The sequence below is a fragment of the Xenopus tropicalis genome, chromosome 4 (genome assembly GCF_000004195.4).
Source record: "Xenopus tropicalis strain Nigerian chromosome 4, UCB_Xtro_10.0, whole genome shotgun sequence".
NCBI lineage: Eukaryota > Metazoa > Chordata > Amphibia > Anura > Pipidae > Xenopus > Xenopus tropicalis.
This window is the reverse complement of record NC_030680.2, coordinates 75,381,961-75,400,570: the sequence shown is the minus strand read 5'-3', so window position 1 is coordinate 75,400,570 and position 18,610 is coordinate 75,381,961. Positions and strand designations below refer to the sequence as shown.

General features: G+C 39.6%; 1 protein-coding gene across 3 annotated transcripts in view; it reads left to right on the top strand.

Annotated features, from left to right (window-relative positions):
* The window catches only part of hydin (HYDIN, axonemal central pair apparatus protein), a 137,936-nt gene that overhangs the window by 78,337 nt on the left and 40,989 nt on the right, over positions 1-18,610 (top strand). For 2 of the 3 annotated variants that reach the window (XM_012961640.3, XM_031900834.1), the window contains exons 37-50: positions 680-856; positions 1,330-1,500; positions 3,075-3,248; positions 4,353-4,573; positions 4,861-4,998; positions 6,124-6,307; positions 6,887-7,028; positions 10,353-10,509; positions 11,058-11,729; positions 12,150-12,374; positions 15,322-15,536; positions 15,660-15,842; positions 17,082-17,201; positions 18,056-18,215. In XM_012961640.3, the coding sequence (XP_012817094.2) occupies positions 680-856; positions 1,330-1,500; positions 3,075-3,248; positions 4,353-4,573; positions 4,861-4,998; positions 6,124-6,307; positions 6,887-7,028; positions 10,353-10,509; positions 11,058-11,729; positions 12,150-12,374; positions 15,322-15,536; positions 15,660-15,842; positions 17,082-17,201; positions 18,056-18,215 (2,939 nt within the window). The remainder of the gene's footprint in view (positions 1-679; positions 857-1,329; positions 1,501-3,074; positions 3,249-4,352; positions 4,574-4,860; positions 4,999-6,123; positions 6,308-6,886; positions 7,029-10,352; positions 10,510-11,057; positions 11,730-12,149; positions 12,375-15,321; positions 15,537-15,659; positions 15,843-17,081; positions 17,202-18,055; positions 18,216-18,610) is intronic. The other variant, XM_002931686.5, reaches the window with a different exon arrangement.

The window sequence follows — 18,610 nt, the reverse complement described above, 5'->3', positions numbered from 1 at the left end:
GATCCTCTATTTGGCAGGCTTTCTCCGTCTTTAGCTGGCTGTTAAAAACTGCTCTGGTGCAGGGTAGTTCTGAATGAGCGCCACAGAGTGAGCATCTTCTACTGTTCTTTAAAGGGCCCTGGTTGACTTATGCTCAGCCAGCCAGATTTGGCTCTACACTCTACTGCGCATGTGCTTGCTCAAAAGTATCTCAGGCTATTGCGTTTTTTTTATGTTAGCAGAAAAACTGGCCCAGGGTTATCAGGTAAGTATTTATAATCACTGGTGGAGTCCCTAACATTAGGGTATTGCGCTTTCTGCACTAGCGATTCAGCATCGCTGGAGACACCTTGAGGAGGCCAAGGAGCCAGAAACACTTCTGCAACCTACTTATCTTTCCTAGCATAAAATGATTTTTGCACATGCACAGTATCATAAATGCCAAAAGATTTTACTCTACTATACACAGACAAGCCTCAGGGATGACTGAGAAAAGTGAAAAAGGCACCCCCATTGAATTTGCCTATCCTTGTCCTTTTCCTTGTCACGCCACTGCCAGTCCAGTTTTCACATATCTTATTACCACATGCATTTTTGCAAGAAAAAAAGTCTGTAATTTTAAGACAGGCAACCAATGTTGCTAGTCTTTGTGAGAGTATCAGTAAGGGCAACTTCAAAAATGTAATACCATAATTTCCAGGGGCTGAGGAGCCTGAGGAAGAACAGACCTTTGATCCCTCTGAGAAACAGGATTTGCTTGGAACCCAGCATATTCCCTCCAATACAAGCTGTATTGAGAGTCGTTCCTCTCGGACTGAAGGAAACCCAGAAGAAGCAGAAGAGCCAGAGAAAAGAGCAAGTTCAGGTGACAGGAGTAGTGAGTACCAATTTCTCAGTATTCCTACCATATCACTGATTCCTATTTTTGCCATCTTGCAGGCATAGATAACTATATAAAAACATAATAATCACTTAATTACACTACTGAGCTTAGAATGGCTGCATGTGTTATATGGGGTCTTTGTGTACTCTTGGGATCATGTTAATTAAACCTATAGAGCAGTGATCCCCAACCAGTGGCTCATGAGCAACATGTTGCTCACCAGCCTCTTGGAAGTTGCTCTCAGTGTCCCCAAAGCATGTGATCATTTTTTAATTTCTGGCTTGGTGGCAAGTTTTGGTTGAATAAAAACAAGATGTACTACCAAACAAAGCCACCTGTATGCCACAATATTTCCCATTACTAAGTTTGAGAAAAATTAAAGAGTACAGTGATTTAGTTAATTCTAAATGTGTATGCATTTCTTACAAACAAATACAGTCATACAAAATCTGTTTTTTTTTTCACAGGAGAAAAACAGCTACAAACTGATAATGACACCAAGGCAGTGGGGGAGTTGGACCAAAACCCTGTTTCCTTAGCTATTGCTAGGCATATGGGAATAGACATCAGCAGTGAGGGCCGAGCAGCAAGTAATCGCAGAGGCATTGCCATCATAGTTCACGGAGCACCTCTCACTGGTATGTATAGGTGACAAATGCAAGTATACTGCAGACATGCTAATTAGTTTCAAATCATTCATATATAATAATGTTACAACATTTCAGTTCTTCACAGTTTTTACAATACACTTTGAAACAAATTACCGTGCCTCGTAATGTTGCCAGTGTTTCAAACTGCTGTGCTTAGTGGTTATTTCCTTAGATCTGGGCCAGGATCAACACAGAACACTACTCACTGTTATTAGCTTAACTCCACTGAACTGACAAGAGTATGCAGAACTTGACAAGTTTATTCTCAAAACTGTGAAAAATCTTCCATACCCAGAAATATAGCGTTTTTACTCAGCAATAGTAGTACTATTTAATAGTGTGCTTGATAGATTTTGACTTTCCTTGTCCTTTAAAGGGACATAAGGAAACATCTTCTTGGAGAAAGTCTGGTACTGACAGCAATGTTGTTTTACTGAGATTGGTGGCAGATGTTGATCTGGTAGCAAGATCTGCTGGGTTAAGGTCAATAGAGATGAGGTTCCTTGACAAGGGGATGTCCCAGTCAGTGACTTCAGAAGTCAGCTCTCTGAGCAGTATTTTTCCTTGGATGGTTACTGATGCCAGAAATCCGAGTGGGTCATATAAGCTATTCACAACTGAGAGAACTCCACGGTTAGTGAAAGGCTTGTTGCAAGTGGACACCTGGAACATACAGGACCCCCATGAGGCTGTTATTCAAGTTAGGCCCAGGGAGGCGAACATTGTTTAATGAAAGACCTTCATACTGAGCACTCAAATCAAATACTACTTTTTTCTGACCTGGTTTCCAAGGATGGTAGACACCAAAGAATGGAAGGAACCAGCATTCTTCTTCTTCACCTTTTGCATGAAGGCAAGGAAATGTTCTTTCATTTCTGGTTTCCTGTTTAAGGTGTGTTTCAATGAAGCAAATCTAGAGATGGCTTGTTGTCTGTTGCATGGGGTGTGAAATGGCAAAGGTGCCATCCAGCTGTTGGAGTTATCTTGAAAGAATTCTTTCTGCATCCTTTTGGAAATTCTTTAACTTCCATTGTGGGTGCTGGTTTATTTTCTTCACTGGTAGATCGGAACACTGTGCCACCGAGAGTGCCTTGTTGAGACTGGTGGGATTTTACACCACTCTGAGGTGTTGGCAAGTCTTTCCTTTTCACAATAATTATGAAGCAGTCACAGCAGCCAGACAGGTGGGGAGCCACACAGAAGGGGGCCATGGGCTGGATGCAGCCTGCGGGCCGCCAGTTGGGCAGCACTGTTCTAAAGGATAATGCAGGATTTATGCTAAATATCAAAATGAGTAATGTATATTAGTAATCTATAAAGCAAGACATTACATTATGAGGCTAGACACGAAAGAAAATAAAATTACCTTTTGGTTATTAAATTGGTTATTTCGGTTATATTACTTTTATATTATTAATATATACAGTGTTAATATAATCTTATTTTTTTGTGAGCTTTAATGTAATAAGTAACATCATACTGCCATACATATCTGCAGAAATCTGGTGCTTCAGTAGGAATTTTTTCAGTAATTTTTTGTTGGTTTTTTTTGTGTGATGTAGGAAAGTCTTCAGCTGCAGTGACTTTGGCACAGCATTATAATATCCCATGTCTAAGCATTGATTCGGTGGTTCTGGATGCTATTTCTGATAGTAATAGCCCTACTGGTATGAGAGCAAGACAACTCTGTTCCAAGGCTGCCTTTGATGTGGCCTTGCGTGAATCTGAGGAGACGGGTGAGTTTGTCCCAATAGAAGATACACTATTTAAAATAAAAAAGATTTCTGTTAGATTTACCTCTTTAATTTATAAGCTGTTTTATTCCATGCCCATTTCATATATATATATTTTTCTTTTTTAGTCAGTAGCCCTTGTTACATTAGTCATATGCTGTACAACTACACAGTGCATTATTTATTACTTCCTATAGAGTTTATGACATTGATAATAGGCTGGATTGAATCAGAAGAATTGTCTACACGTGACAGTTTTGATATATCTTATAATTTTTAGGAGACATTTGAGTACTGTTGTCTTTTATAGAACACATTTTTCAGGTACCATTTCTTCTAAATCAGAGGACTACGTTTTTGGGTTCAAGCATCCCTCATTACTGATCCTCTTAGAGAGTTTAAAGATGCATAAAACTATAGCAGTCGCCTTGCTAAATTGTTTAATTTAAAGTACATGTATATATATATAAATGTAAAAAGATGTAAAGTACATATGTAAAAATTGTTTTTTCCTAATCTGTGTTTTTCCCAGATAAAATTCAGTATTTTCTGATTTAGTATAATGACCTGCAATTTTTGGCATGCACTATTTATTGTTGGGGTTTTCCAATGTGGAAAATATTGTTGAGTGTTTAGACCAGACCTGTGACCCAACAGAACACCCCTGAACCTTTGCTAAATTACGATATGAAATGAAAATATAGTCAGTTTGACAGTAGGATTAGTGTACCTGTGAGAAGTACAAATTGTCTGTGCGATCTGGAATACTAATCCTCCAGAGTTCCACCAGTTAAGTTGTATAAGTGACATTTGAGGTATTTTATAGAGTTATATCACAGTTGCTTTCCTGCTAAAAGGATCCATCAAAGGATGTAAAGCTGTAAAGGATGTAAAGTTTAGCACACCTCCTACTGTTAAGGTACCTTATAGTTGAAGAATATCAAGATTTTGATAGATACAGTCTGTTTGATGTTGGCTAGCTATGCCTTAACCAAAGTGTGTGTCCTGTAGTCATCCATGTCAGATCTTTATTTAAGTTTCTTATTTGTAATCTTTTGTATTTATGTGTTCTGAAAATGTTCTGAAATGTTGCACTGATTTTTATAGCTTTACAGGCCACAGAGACCAGTGGTCAGCCCGGACTTAGTATGGAAGCTTTGGCCAAACACACTGCTGAAGGAGGGCAAGGAACTGATACTAAAACTGGTCCTTATTCAGTTATTTCCCGAGCCAATCGAGGTAGCATAGTGACTGGAAAGGGCAAGTCAGAAAGCCATCAAATGCAAGGAAGCAAGCAACAACATCTTTCTGAACCTGCAGGATCACAGGTAATTGGGAGCCAAACCCCCTATCAACTATGGGTTAGAACCCAAAAATGGATCCCCATGCTGATTAGGTTAGGTCTCTTTAATCTTCTCTAAATAGTGTGATTTTTTTTTTATTTTAGTCAAATAAGTGACTCTAAAAGAACAAATTTGCAGCATCATTTGGCTTATTTGTGTAAAACAATCTTCCAATATTTCCTGTTTGCTGTTTCATTCTCAGTAAGTCAATACTTTTGTGGATCTGTTCTTTTGTTACCGTATGTGACTTGTTATATTTCTTTGTTCTACAGACAGAAAGTTCTCCCTTTCCAGCTTGTCCCACCCAAAAACGATTAAGTGTCAGTGCCAGTGTGGGTGGTGAGCTTGGGTTGATGAGTTGTGTCCTACCAGATGAATTATTACAAGATATAATAAGTGAGAGATTGCAGGTACAGATACTTTTGTCTTCCCTCAGTATATACTTGGATTAAATAAATAAACATATGGATTGCTTGTATGTATCATGCTTTATTTAAAACCATTACTTATAGGCTAATGAAAAATGGAACATTTTGAGCATTGTTCGCTTAGAAATGCCCAGAATTACCTGCAGTCTTAAATAGTGAACAATTGGATGTGATTTGGGTCATTTTTTAAACTTTTTATTAAGTTAAAGCAAAATGACGAGAACAATTTAGCCTAAAGTAGGCCATTTTAATAACATTGTGTAGACTAGCGGGATCCAGGACAGACACTTTCTTGGATTTAAGGCAGTTTATTTACACAGGGGTGCCCATTTCAGCATACAAAACAAATCATAAAAATAAATCCTGCCCTCTGGGCACTACCTTAACACATTAGAGTAGTTCCCTCTCTAACCTGGGTCCCTTTTGGACTACCAGTAAGAAAACACAAATGTTGGGGTCACCCCTGTACTCACAACACTTCTGGGGAATTCTGGCTTTCCTTTCAGCTTCTTAGATCCTCAGCCCCTTGGTAGTTTTCACAAGTCTGGGCTCCCACTGCTCCGTGCAGTGGCAGGAAGCACCCCCAGCCCCTCTGGGAGTCCTAACACACAGAGAGGTGTCCTTCCTGCTCTGTGCCCTGCTCTGAGAGAGCTACACACCTTTCCATACAATTAAATACCTTTCCACAGGACAACTTCCTGTGGAAAGCAAGCTCCAATAGGTGAGCTAGACTACTGGAATGGATCACCTGATCTGCTTGTTCCTTCCAGAACCCTATAGCTTCCAGGGCCAGACAGCACAACCTTTTAAAGAGAGAAAACATTTATCAACCTCTCCCTTAAAGGTTACATCTCCCACTATGGAGAACTTGAAGGGGAAACTCACCTTTTCTCTCATTTGCTGGGTCACTCTACCACAATTGGTTATAATAATATTGTCAGCTTTTTCCATTAATTTCTTTAACTTTATTGTTTTATCTTTTGTTTACTGAGTAGATTACTTCCTAGTTCAGAACACCCCACTGTCCTATCTTTTCATTGCTTTTAATGTGTTGTAACTAAATAATAATTTTTTTTAACTTCCTTTTTTCCTGGCCTCTTGAATCAGCTGAATGACTGCTTTCGGGGTGTCATCTTTGATGGCCTGGATACATTGTTTGCTCGCAATATGCCCTCTGCTGTTCTCTCTCTGCTGAAATCATTTAATAACCGCCAGCACATATACATTATTAACTTGCACCAGGATTATGCCACCATGAAAGAACGTGAGAAAGCACAGAGACAGAAAGAAGGTAACAAAATTGAACTAATTCTTTAGGAATTGGTTATGTAATTTATCAAATTAATTGATTTTGTTGATCTTGTTGAAGAATAAATAGTATGACCACAGTGGCCTGAACCAAGTATATATTGAAGTGTACTAAATGCATATAATTCATTTCAATCTCTTATTGAGAGATTGAAATGAATTATATGCATTTAGTACACTTCAATATATACTTGGTTCAGGCCACTGTGGTCATACTATTTATTTCGCCGCGCAAATCGGCGAAAAAGACTCGCAAGTCTTTTTCGGCGATTTCCTGAAATCGCCCCGCCGCGTCTGCCGTCCCGCCGGCGACTTACATGTTCGCCGGTGGGATGGCAGGGGTAGGCAACTCGGGGGGATTAGTCGCCCGCGAACAGGGAGTTTTGCCGCGGTCGACTAATCTCCCCGTGTGCCAGAGCCCTTAACTGTAAATAAAGACATTTTTTATAAAAAGAGGCATGCTGTGTTGTAACAAAGTTTTGATTCAATAATTCTAGTGCAGGCCAGAGGACATGTACCCAGATAGTTAACAGAGTATTGATATAAGTTGATCTCTTAACAGAGGATGATCGCCTGTGTGCAGAGGCCAAAGACAGAACTCGTATAGAAGAAATGGATGAAGAGGAATATGACAACCTACCTGAAGAAGAGCGTGCACACATTGATGGTTTGCGCCTCATAGCTCTGCGGGAGCGAAAGAAAAGGTCAGTACTTTCTTTGTCCTCAAAAAACAAATATTAGAGTGGAAGGTAGAAGCAATGAAAGCTGACATTAGTGATGCAGGGAGAAATGGATGGGGTGCTGCTTATGCAGGTGGAGCACTCCTAAAGAATTAAATTAGGAAAAATTGTCTAAACAGGCTGGGGAAAAGTTGCTGGAAATATGAATGGAAAATGGGTTGTTTTTCATGTAATTTAGTGGTTAGTATAACTAGGAAGGTATTGACCCGGTTGTGTATATAACCCCAGGTCCGTCACAAGATTCAAGCGGTAAATTCAGTTGAAATCAGAACAGAAGCATATTACGAAACAAGGAACTCACAGCTGACGACAAGTGGTCCAGGTGCAGAAGCCCCAAACCCATAGCTTGAAAGGGTTAGCAACCATATGTGAAAAATCAGCTGTACTCATACACCTGGACCATCCACCAGAGTTAGTTAAAATCCAGTTTTATTTGCTCATTTAAAAGAACAAAAGCCTAACACGTTTTGTGCGCAGGTGCACTTAATCATAGGCATATGATTAAGTGCGCCTGTGCACAAAATGCGTTAGGCTTTTGTACAAACAGTATATTTCCCTTTGATACTGCAGTTAAAGGAAATGGATCTTGATATATTCCCATTGTTATACTGATATATTATAGGTGTCAAGCTTTGTTGAAAGCAGAAACCATGCTCCATGGAAAATGTGTACACAAGGTTTATTTACAACTGCCTACTGTTCCAAATTAGCCTTTTCATCTGCTCCTATTGGTGCAGGTGAACCCTGGAGCTACTGCCACCTCCTGACCAGGTGGTAGCTCCAGGGTTCCCATAGTGCCCTGCATCAATCACCGCAGCACAGTTGCGCCAAAAAAATAAGGCACATGCCACTTGCATGCTGAACACTGAAAAATACACCAGACAGACTCTGAAAATATTTGGTGCAACTCTGGATGATTGCAAAGGAGTTCACGTGCAGTTATGATAATGTTGGCAAATCAGGTGCAGCTGGAATTCTGAGAAAAAACGCTGCATTGTGGGAAAAAAATAAATGAGCCCTATAGACTCCATTTTGAACTTGAGTTTGCAAATTAATAAAATGTAATCCCATTAGACTTAAAGGAAAACTATACCCCCCAGAATAAATACTTAACCAACAGATTTATATTATGCTAAGTGACCTCAGGGCCGCCATCAGGGGGGCACAGGGGGTACAGTTGTCCCGGGCCCGGGCGTTTAAAGGTGGCCCGGCTGGACTCTGTTACTTTTATCGCTGGTGTCCGCTCTTATGTCCCGAACTCCCCGCTGCATGTGCGCTTTTATAAGGTTGCACCCTGTGCGTACTGACGTCACACGCACGGGGCGCAACCCTATAAAAGCGCACATGCGGCGGGGAGTTCGGGACATAACAGCGGACACCAGCGATAACAGTGACACAGCCCAGCCGGGCCCCCTTTAAACCCCTGGGCCCGGGACAATTGACAGAGTTGACGCAGGGGAAGAGGAGCCGGAGGATGCAGAAAAATTCTGGCGGCGGGGGGAGAGGACTGGGGGGTGCTTGGGGGGGCCCTGGGGGAAGGTGGGGCATGCTTGGGGGGGCCTGGGGCAAGGTGGAGGATGCTTGGGGGGCCCTGGGGGAAGGTGGGGGATGCTTGGGGGGGGCCTGGGGCAAGGTGGGGGATGCTTGGGGGGGGCCTGGGGCAAGGTGGGGGATGCTTGGGGGGGGCCTGGGGCAAGGTGGAGGATGCTTGGGGGGGGCCTGGGGCAAGGTGGAGGATGCTTGGGGGGCCCTGGGGGAAGGTGGAGGATGCTTGGGGGGGCCCTGGGGGAAGGAGGAGGATGCTTGGGGGGGCCCTGGGGGAAGGAGGAGGATGCTTGGGGGGGGGCCCTGAAGGAAGCAGCAGGATGCTGGGGGGAGCTGAAGAATGCTTGGGGTGCCCTGGAAGAAGCAGGAGGATGCTGGGTGGGGGGAGCGGGAAGAAGCAGAGGAGAGCGGGCCATTGTATGGGGACACTGGGGGAGGACCACCAATGTTTTAGGGGGCCCTGGGCTGGCTAGCAATGTTTTAGTGGGTCCCTGCCATGGCACCAATGCAAAACGTAACCCTTGGCCACAAATGTTTTAGGGGGGCCCTCGCTACCAATGCCTGTGTGTCCCTTGTGGGAGGGGCCATTGGGGGCGTGGGAGGGTGGGGCCCAGAAAATGTTGTTGTGAGGGGCCCCGCAATTTCTGATGGCGGCCCTGAATGACCTAATAAGGAATCTTGCCAAACTGGAATATATATATCAGTAAATAATGCTCTTTTACATCCTTTCCCTTGACCCACCATTTAGTGATGGGCTGTGTGCTCCCTCAGAGATCACATGATCAAAAATAATGCAGCTTAAACTGTAACAGTACCCAATAGCACATACTATTAAAAAAAGTATATTTTCATGATTAGATAAAGCAGGGTTTTACATATGAGCTCGTTTATGCAATATATTATTATAGAGACCTACACTGTTTGGGGATATAGTTTTACTTTAAGTAATTTTGCATCAATCTGCCACAATTAATATCACTAATTTAAAGTATGTAACAATACTGTGGAGTAAACAATGGCATTGTGATACAAACTGATGCAAACTGAATAAATCCATGCTCATGAGCTTAGGAAACAATACAACAAAATACAATTGAAAACTTTTTTAGGGCAAAGACACACAGAGCTACTTAGTAGCAGCTACTTGTCACGGCTACTAAACTCCAGAAAATACCCTGCCATATACAGTACTGAGAATCGCCTCTGCTGAAACACATGTAGAGACAGTTAGTAAATGGGCAGCATTGTCTATTTCTGTAGCCGTGAAAAGTAGCTGCTACTAGTAGCTCTGTGTTCTGTAGCCATGACAAGTAGCTGCTATTTGTAGCTCTCTGTGTCTTCCCCTTAGAGAGCAGTTTAAAATAGTCAGAATGACCATGGCCAGAAGCTTAGACACAGGATAGACTTGTAAAGGTAGGGAATTTAGAAATTAAAAATCTGTGGAAGGAATACTTTGCCACACTATGACATTGTTAAGTTCAGAGAAGCTACCACACACTGGTTAGAAGCTGCCTTGCATTTGAGATGCATATAGTGGCAAGGTAATCTTAAATGATGGTGGGGGCCTGCTTGTGTATTAAACTGAGTATTTAAAAATGTATGTGCCTTGCAATGTCAGACCCGATCCATTAATTACTGAAAATAAAAGCTTGCACACCACATTAATGGGGTTTAAGGTACACCTTAGTACACAGTACTGGTGATGCATTCACAGCTTGTAATGCATAATATTTTGGGATGTAGAGAGCAGGAAGAGCGCCAGGCTCGGGAAGAGCAACAAAGAAAACTTCAGGAAGAGTTATTGAGGCAACGAGAAGAGGATGAGTTAAGGAAAAAGACCAAAAGAGGAAAAAGCCGAGAGGACACAGGCGGAAAGAAAAGCCAGATAGGAAGCAAGCAGGTACATATCACCATTCAGCATTAAGTTATTTCAGAATTCATAAACATTTTATGTGGATTTGTGTTATTTTTCACACAGGGACTAAACTTAACTAATCTGATTATTCATTTAATTGCATCAATTAACACCTTTAAATTTTGTACAGTAATCATTTATCACACCTGCATAGACAACAAAGGGACACAAGCTCTTTTTTGCCCTTTACTCTCTGCTCTGATAAAAAAATTACCCCTAACATTTGTGCTCAAGTAATAACTGTTACATGTAACCAATAAGAACAGAAGAGTCAAAAGTAATAAAAGGTAAAGTTACTCAAAAAGTTTTTTTTTAAAAAAGTGCTTTAAAATACTGTTGACTTTCAAGCTAGTGAACATTATTAGTTAAGATGATTTATAAGGTACATGTTCCACTTTAAAATACTTTTTCTTTTTTTTAAATTAAAAAGCTATTTTTATATGTTTATTTTATTCTGAGATGTTTTCTTAAAATATATTGTTTAAATTATGTTCTACTTTATTTCCAGTCTTAATATTGCAATTCTCTTTCAGATTAATAATTTACATGCTGTAAAGTCTGAAGTGAGAATTGATTCAGGGTTAGAAAGAAAAGTATCTGTAAAGGATCGCCCAGAGTCTGTGGCTAATGATTTGGATGATGCATTGAAAAGGAGGAAAAGTAAAGACATTAAGGGAGGTATTGGAGACATTGCACAACAAGTTTCAGTTCCTGAAGATTTTGAGAAGGAAGTAGTCAGTGAAAGTGAGAAGAAGCTACTTCAGAGGTTCAAAAACTATGAATCTTGTAAAAAGGAAATCATGCAAATCTCTACTTTCTGGGATCGTGTGCAGGGTATCATGGTGATTCCTTCTTTGGCGGAAGTAAGTCAACATGAAGGGGAAGAGCTTATCCCAGAACGCCAACTACCCTCTGGAAAGAGAAATCGAAAGGACCGTGAGCGTGACCGCCTGGAGAAGCTAGAGCGAGAAAAGACAGAGAAAGAACGTTTAGAGAAAGAGAGATTGGAGAAAGAAAGACTGACCAAGTTGAGAAGCAGGGAGGATGATGCTGAATCACACTCACAAAGAGAGGGATGTGAGGAACCTAAAGAGGAGCTGAAGTTAGATTTGGGAGTACCCTACTTCAACTTTCAAATGTCTGGCCCTGAGAAACCAAGTGGAGAGAAGATCTTACAGAGTGGCAAGTTACCAACAGTAGACAAGGTAATATGTGGAGAAATGGATAAAGTATTAAGTTAACAGTTTTAAGTACAAGAAAGGTAGTTATATTAGAACTAAAAAGACTGAAGGATGCTGCTGCTATGTAAAATACTACAATTTTCAGCACTATGAATAGTTAAAAAAGTGTTCTTTTTGACAATAATTGAAATCACACATTATTTGATTGAATGATAATGCATACATACAGCATGCTGGATCTCTCTGAGATGAAGCAATACTTATACAGGTTTGACATATTTATATAGGCCTAAAAAAAAAAATATACAGTGTGGGGAATTTACACTCACTTTCACACCTATGCTAAACATTGATATCCGATTTCTTAACTGTCTGGACATTATTTTTTACAAACATTTTCATCGAAGAAATTACTGAATTAAAAGGTTTTTTTTTTACATTTAGGTTCTTGATGGCTTAGGATTGGGGCCTTCTGGTCCTCCAATGCCCCCACCATCTTTGTTTTCTGTAGTACTCTTTCCAGAAATGAGGACTTTACCCTCTGATCAAGAAACCTTGGGACATTTCACCTTTATTGCCACCTCACCAGATGATCCCAATATTATTGTTGATGAAAAGAAAGAAAATGAGCCTGAATCAGAACTTGTGTTTCCTGTGCCTGTACTTAAGGTAAGGTTATAAGATAGTTTAATAGATTATTCAAGACAGATTAATATATATAACCTGCAAAGGGTGGTGCATTAAAAATTAAAGGCATATATACAGTGGTGTGAAAAACTATTTGCCCCCTTCCTGATTTCTTATTCTTTTGCATGTTTGTCACACAAAATGTTTCTGATCATCAAACACATTTAACTATTAGTCAAAGATAACACAAGTAAACACAAAATGCAGTTTTTAAATGAGGGTTTTTATTATTTAGGGAGAAAAAAAATCCAAACCTACATGGCCCTGTGTGAAAAAGTAATTGCCCCCTGAACCTTATAACTGGTTGGGCCACCCTTAGCAGCAATAACTGCAATCAAGCGTTTGCGATAACTTGCAACGAGTCTTTTACAGCGCTCTGGAGGAATTTTGGCCCACTCATCTTTGCAGAATTGTTGTAATTCAGCTTTATTTGAGGGTTTTCTAGCATGAACCGCCTTTTTAAGGTCATGCCACAACATCTCAATAGGATTCAGGTCAGGACTTTGACTAGGCCACTCCAAAGTCTTCATTTTGTTTTTCTTCAGCCATTCAGAGGTGGATTTGCTGGTGTGTTTTGGGTCATTGTCCTGCTGCAGCACCCAAGATCGCTTCAGCTTGAGTTGACGAACAGATGGCCAGACATTCTCCTTCAGGATTTTTTGGTAGACAGTAGAATTCATGGTTCCATCTATCACAGCAAGCCTTCCAGGTCCTGAAGCAGCAAAACAACCCCAGACCATCACACTACCACCACCATATTTTACTGTTGGTATGATGTTCTTTTTCTGAAATGCTGTGTTACTTTTACGCCAGATGTAACAGGACACGCACCTTCCAAAAAGTTCAACTTTTGTCTCGTCGGTCCACAAGGTATTTTCTCAAAAGTCTTGGCAATCATTGAGATGTTTTTTAGCAAAATTGAGACGAGCCATAATGTTCTTTTTGCTTAAAAGTGGTTTGCGCCTTGGAAATCTGCCATGCAGGCCGTTTTTGCCCAGTCTCTTTCTTATGGTGGAGTCGTGAACACTGACCTTAATTGAGGCAAGTGAGGCCTGCAGTTCTTTAGATGTTGTCCTGGGGTCTTTTGTGGCCTCTCGGATGAGTTGTCTCTGCACTCTTGGGGTAATTTTGGTCGGCCGGCCACTCCTGGGAAGGTTCACCACTGTTCCATGTTTTTGCCATTTGTGGATAATGGCTCTCACTGTGGTTCGCTGGAGTCCCAAAGCTTTAGAAATGGCTTTATAACCTTTACCAGACTGATAGATCTCAATTACTTTTGTTCTCAGTTGTTCCTGAATTTCTTTGGATCTTGGCATGATGTCTAGCTTTTGAGGTGCTTTTGGTCTACTTCTCTGTGTCAGGTAGCTCCTATTTAAGTGATTTCTTGATTGAAACAGGTGTGGCAGTAATCAGGCCTGGGGGTGACTACAGAAATTGATATTGAAATTGAAAATTGAAATTGATAAACCACAGTTAAGTTATTTTTTAACAAGGGGGGCAATCACTTTTTCACACAGGGCCATGTAGATTTGGAGTTTTTTTTCTCCCTTAATAACGTAAACCTTCATTTAAAAACTGCATTTTGTGTTCAATTATGTTATCTTTGACTAATAGTTAACAGTTTTTGATGAGCAGAAACATTTAAGTGTGACAAACATGCAAAAGAATAAGAAACCAGGAAGGGGGCAAATAGTTTTTCACACCACTGTATGCCAAGGTGCCATCATAATAGAAATACAAAATGTAATAGGTTGTTAGGTCAATCTTTAATGGGATTGAAACAATGATATGTTTTTTGTGTGTCATTCATTTACTACCTATGCTTGTTATTTACTACACACACATATATCTTTAAAGTGAGCTTAGATAAAAGTTTTTTTGCCATATCTACAAAACCTGTTGAATGCTTTACTTTTTTTGTATTCCTACACTTAGTACCCTGGCATTTGAGTCCAGGACAGATATATTTCTAAGAATATAATAAGAAATAATTTACAGGATATTCATGGCTGTTGGGTATTATATGAACTATAAACTATTTGATTCAATGAAAACACAGTATATATATTGTATATATATATATATATATATATATATATATATATATATGTACTACTGGGCATCAATTTTCTTATACAGATTTTTATACTTTTTAAAGGGGTTGTTTACATTTAAGCTAACTTTTAGTATGTTATAGAATGGCTAATTTTAAGCAACTTTTCAATTGGTCTTCATTTTTTCTTTTTTTAATTAATTCCTTCTTCATCCTTCCAGCTTTCATATGGGGTTCACTGACCCCAGCTCTGTAAGGCTACAATTTTATTGTTACTGTTACTTTTTCTTAACTTTTTTTTTTTTTTAGGCCCTCTCCTATTTATATTCCGGTCTCTCATTCAAATCAATGCCTGGTTGCTAGGGTCTAATAACTGCTGAAATTCCAAACAGGAGAGCTGCTACATATAAAGCTAAACAATTCAAAACCCGCAAATAATAAAAAATGAAAGGATCAATTGAAAACTGTCTCAGAATTTTACTCTTTATATCATGCTAAAAGTTAACGTAAAGGTGAACAATCCCTTTAATTAAAAAGCTGCGTGGTCAGGTTGGTGGGAGGGACTGAACAAATAATAATGAATGTGTTTGCTTACAAATGATTTTCATTGAAATCAATAATATGTGTGCACTGGTGTCTTAGATATAACGTTGCTGGGCATTGCTACCATTTCTGTACCAATAATCCAGTAGCTGTGCTGCTCCTAAAGCTATGGGGATTGCATAACACCTTAACTTAAAATTGTTTTGTGAATACTTTACCCTCTCTCTCTGATGCTTCCAGAACCTTTTCCCATTTGCTACTACTAGTTATATTTCTGCTGTGATAAGGCAAAAGTTAATAGTGTCAGGTTATTTGTATTTTGTCTCACATAAGGAAGAGCAGATGACACCAACTAAAAGCCGAGCCAAGAAAGAGAAAGCTACAGATGCTGGCCGTGAGAGCCAGAAAGACAAGCGCCGCTCAGCTTCTGTACAAAAGAGCAAGCAGATCCAGGAAAGCCACTCACCACCTCCTGCTCCCAGGACCCCTCTCTCTGATGTTGACCAAAGTAGTATTATAGGAGAAGCTGTGCAAGAAAAACTATTAAGGTAAGTTAGTGGTTTCTCTATAAATCTATATTTTAAGGTAGGTACAATGCTTTGCACAGCACTCAACAGTTTAGTATGTGTTATGCACATCTTTCTTAATCTCTGTATCTTGATCTTTTGCAGGTTAAGCACCTTCCGCTGGATTGTTCCAGCAGGTGGAGAAGTACCACTCAAAATTCACTTTGCCTCCAGTACCATTGGTAACTTCGATCAGACCCTAAATTTTGAACTTTTAGGAACTCAACGTATATATCAACTGTACTGCCGGGGAGTCTGCACTTTTCCCAGTATCTGCACTGACCCTAGGTAGATATGTTACAAACAGGTCTGATACACACTGAATCTTTAATTCCTGTCATACAAGTTTAATTACTTGTGATAATTTGCAACAAGATAAGAAACAGTCCATGAAACATGAAGACCAGGGGGCATAATAATAAAGGGACAAAACAGCTTCCCATTAGACTATATCCATATAGCCACAACCTAATATAGGAGCATGGTAGAGATCCAATCCTTGTAACTGAAAGTACCATTTCACTGATTCATTTATAATATATGGAATATATTAATTCACCCTCTTTCTCAAAGAACAAGAAGTAGCACAAGAAAAAAACATGGCCAGGTTACAAAAGTGCTCACTTTTAATTATGATATGTGCAAACCTTATCCGCGCTCTAAAAGTGTCAAAGTGAATTTACTACTGTTAGAAGACCAGTAAGGAAAAAAAAAAGGTGAAAAACCCCACCACTTAACTTCTCAATTGTGAAAAAAGAATTATGTGTCTCCGAGCTGTCTTCCTCTATCTAATCCGTGAAGTGCTTCCAATATTAACCCCTAAGAGTTGGTGCTCACAAATCACTACTTATGGTAAAATCAATCAATTTATTTCCACAATCAATGAATGGTAAAAAACACAATAACATATAGTTCATACAATATAAATACAAGTAAAAATAAAACCAAAGTGCATGTTTTCTATTTTTCACATTAAATAGGAGAAGATATTTACAATGTCAGTCAATACTATTATCAATAGATAATCAAACAGAGAGTGGATTCTTAGGGTAAATAGAAAATGTTGTGGCTGATAAATCATCAATCATGTTCCTAATTTGATAAATAGACAAAGGAGGGGTATGGAGTGGTGTGACCATTAAGCTACTAAATCTATTAGAATCAGGATCTTAGTTCATTAAAAAAGCTTTAAAATATTATTAAAAAAACTTTAAAATATTTATAATTAAAACCATTTTAATTATGATGCAAGGTTAAAGGGCCATAAGAAGCTCATTATTTCTGTGTATCTAGTCTAAATCATAGAGTGCATACATTCTTATGCTCCAAGTATTTATTGCTTAAATTATGGGCGTCCAACCACTGGTTCTATGGCTGTTAATTTCCAACTCCAGAATGGTTTCAGGTGAGATTTATAGCAGGTCAGTTGTGAAATATTTTACAGTGAAACTTGGGTAGTGCCCGGGTGATCATTTTTACTAGTGATAAGAATATTTCCATAATGGTTCTTCACTTAATTGGTTTCAGGGTAGTATTTCCAAACCGTAAGAAGGAGACAAAGCCTGATGAAATCGTTCACAAGAAATTTATTTTGAACAATGGAACCTATGATTTTGGGCCACTTCTTTGTGGCAAAACTAGAGAGAAGTAAGTATTTTTATCTGCATTATGGGTTGACCAAAAGCGCAGTTATGTATCAACTTACTCACTTAATAAGTGAAGGGCAGAATTTTTCGCCAGGCATGGATTTGCGACAAATTTCCGCATTTTGCCATTGGCAGATTTTTTTGTGAAACAGGCCCAAAAATCCCAGACCATCTCATGTGTGCGTACTGAGATACAGGGGCGGGCCAAGCCGACCGGGCGCCCTAGGCAACCCGGTCGGCCAACTCTGCCCACCTCCCCTGCGATTAGATAGATCATTGCCTCCGCCGCTAATGACAAGCGGCGGAGGCAATGACAAAGTAGCACTAGGGGTAGGCAGGAGAGGTACCTGCCTGGCGCCCCCCAATCGTTGCGCCCTAGGCAGCTGCCTCTTCTGCCTACCCCTAGTTCCGGCCCTGCTGAGATATCTAAAAATTTCCTTGTACTTTGTGCTGTAAATAATAAATAGGGTGTGTATGTAAGTGTACTCTGTTCATAGCGCTGTGAAATTGCCATGTTAGATTTTTGGTTGCTATAATTTTTTTCCATAAACCTCACATTAAAGTCTGTATAAGGCTTCTCACAAAGCAAATCGCTGTATAATGTGATTAAGGTGGGAGTGGAAAATTGCCTCAACATTTGTGCTAGTAAGATAATTCAGTGTTTGTGTAACATGGGGACAATACATATATATATATATATATAATTTAGCCTTTATTTCTATAAAGGGATCACAGAGTAAATTGTTGGTAAAATGTGTATCCTCTTCAAGTAATGTATTAAATTCTACAGATATAATTCATGCTGACAATAGTAAATGATGGCTGTTTGTAATGGGGTTCATTCTTCTGTTGCAGGTACAAAGCATGTCAGTTCCCAGAGAACATGGAGAAAATATTAATCTGCAATAAGTCTCCTGTGGACTCAGAGATCACATTCTGCTTCCAGCATGATGTCAAAGCCGTAAGCTTCATCCTGGATCCACCAACAATGCACCTGAAGCCTAATCAGAAACAGGTACAGTAATTGGATTCACTGTTATATGTTTTATTGCAGATCCATACAGAATGCTGGGCTTAATAGAGCCAACAACACAAATTTGAACTGTAGCAAAATGCATTAAAACATTACCTTTTTTCTTGTTTTTTTCTGATAGAAGGAAAGTGAAAGAATTATACTCTTGGACCGTTGTCAATTAGATAATGTACCATGAAGTATCTAGTGTTACAAGATCAACAGAACCCTATTACTAAGATCTGGCTCCTGACCTAACTGATCATAGTGATGAGCGAGTCTGCTCCGTTTCGATTCACCGTAAAATTTGCCAAACACATTTAAGTTAAAGGATGTTTTTACACAGAACTTGTTAAAATTTGCTCATCACTATGGGTTTTTTTTTTTACTGTACCACA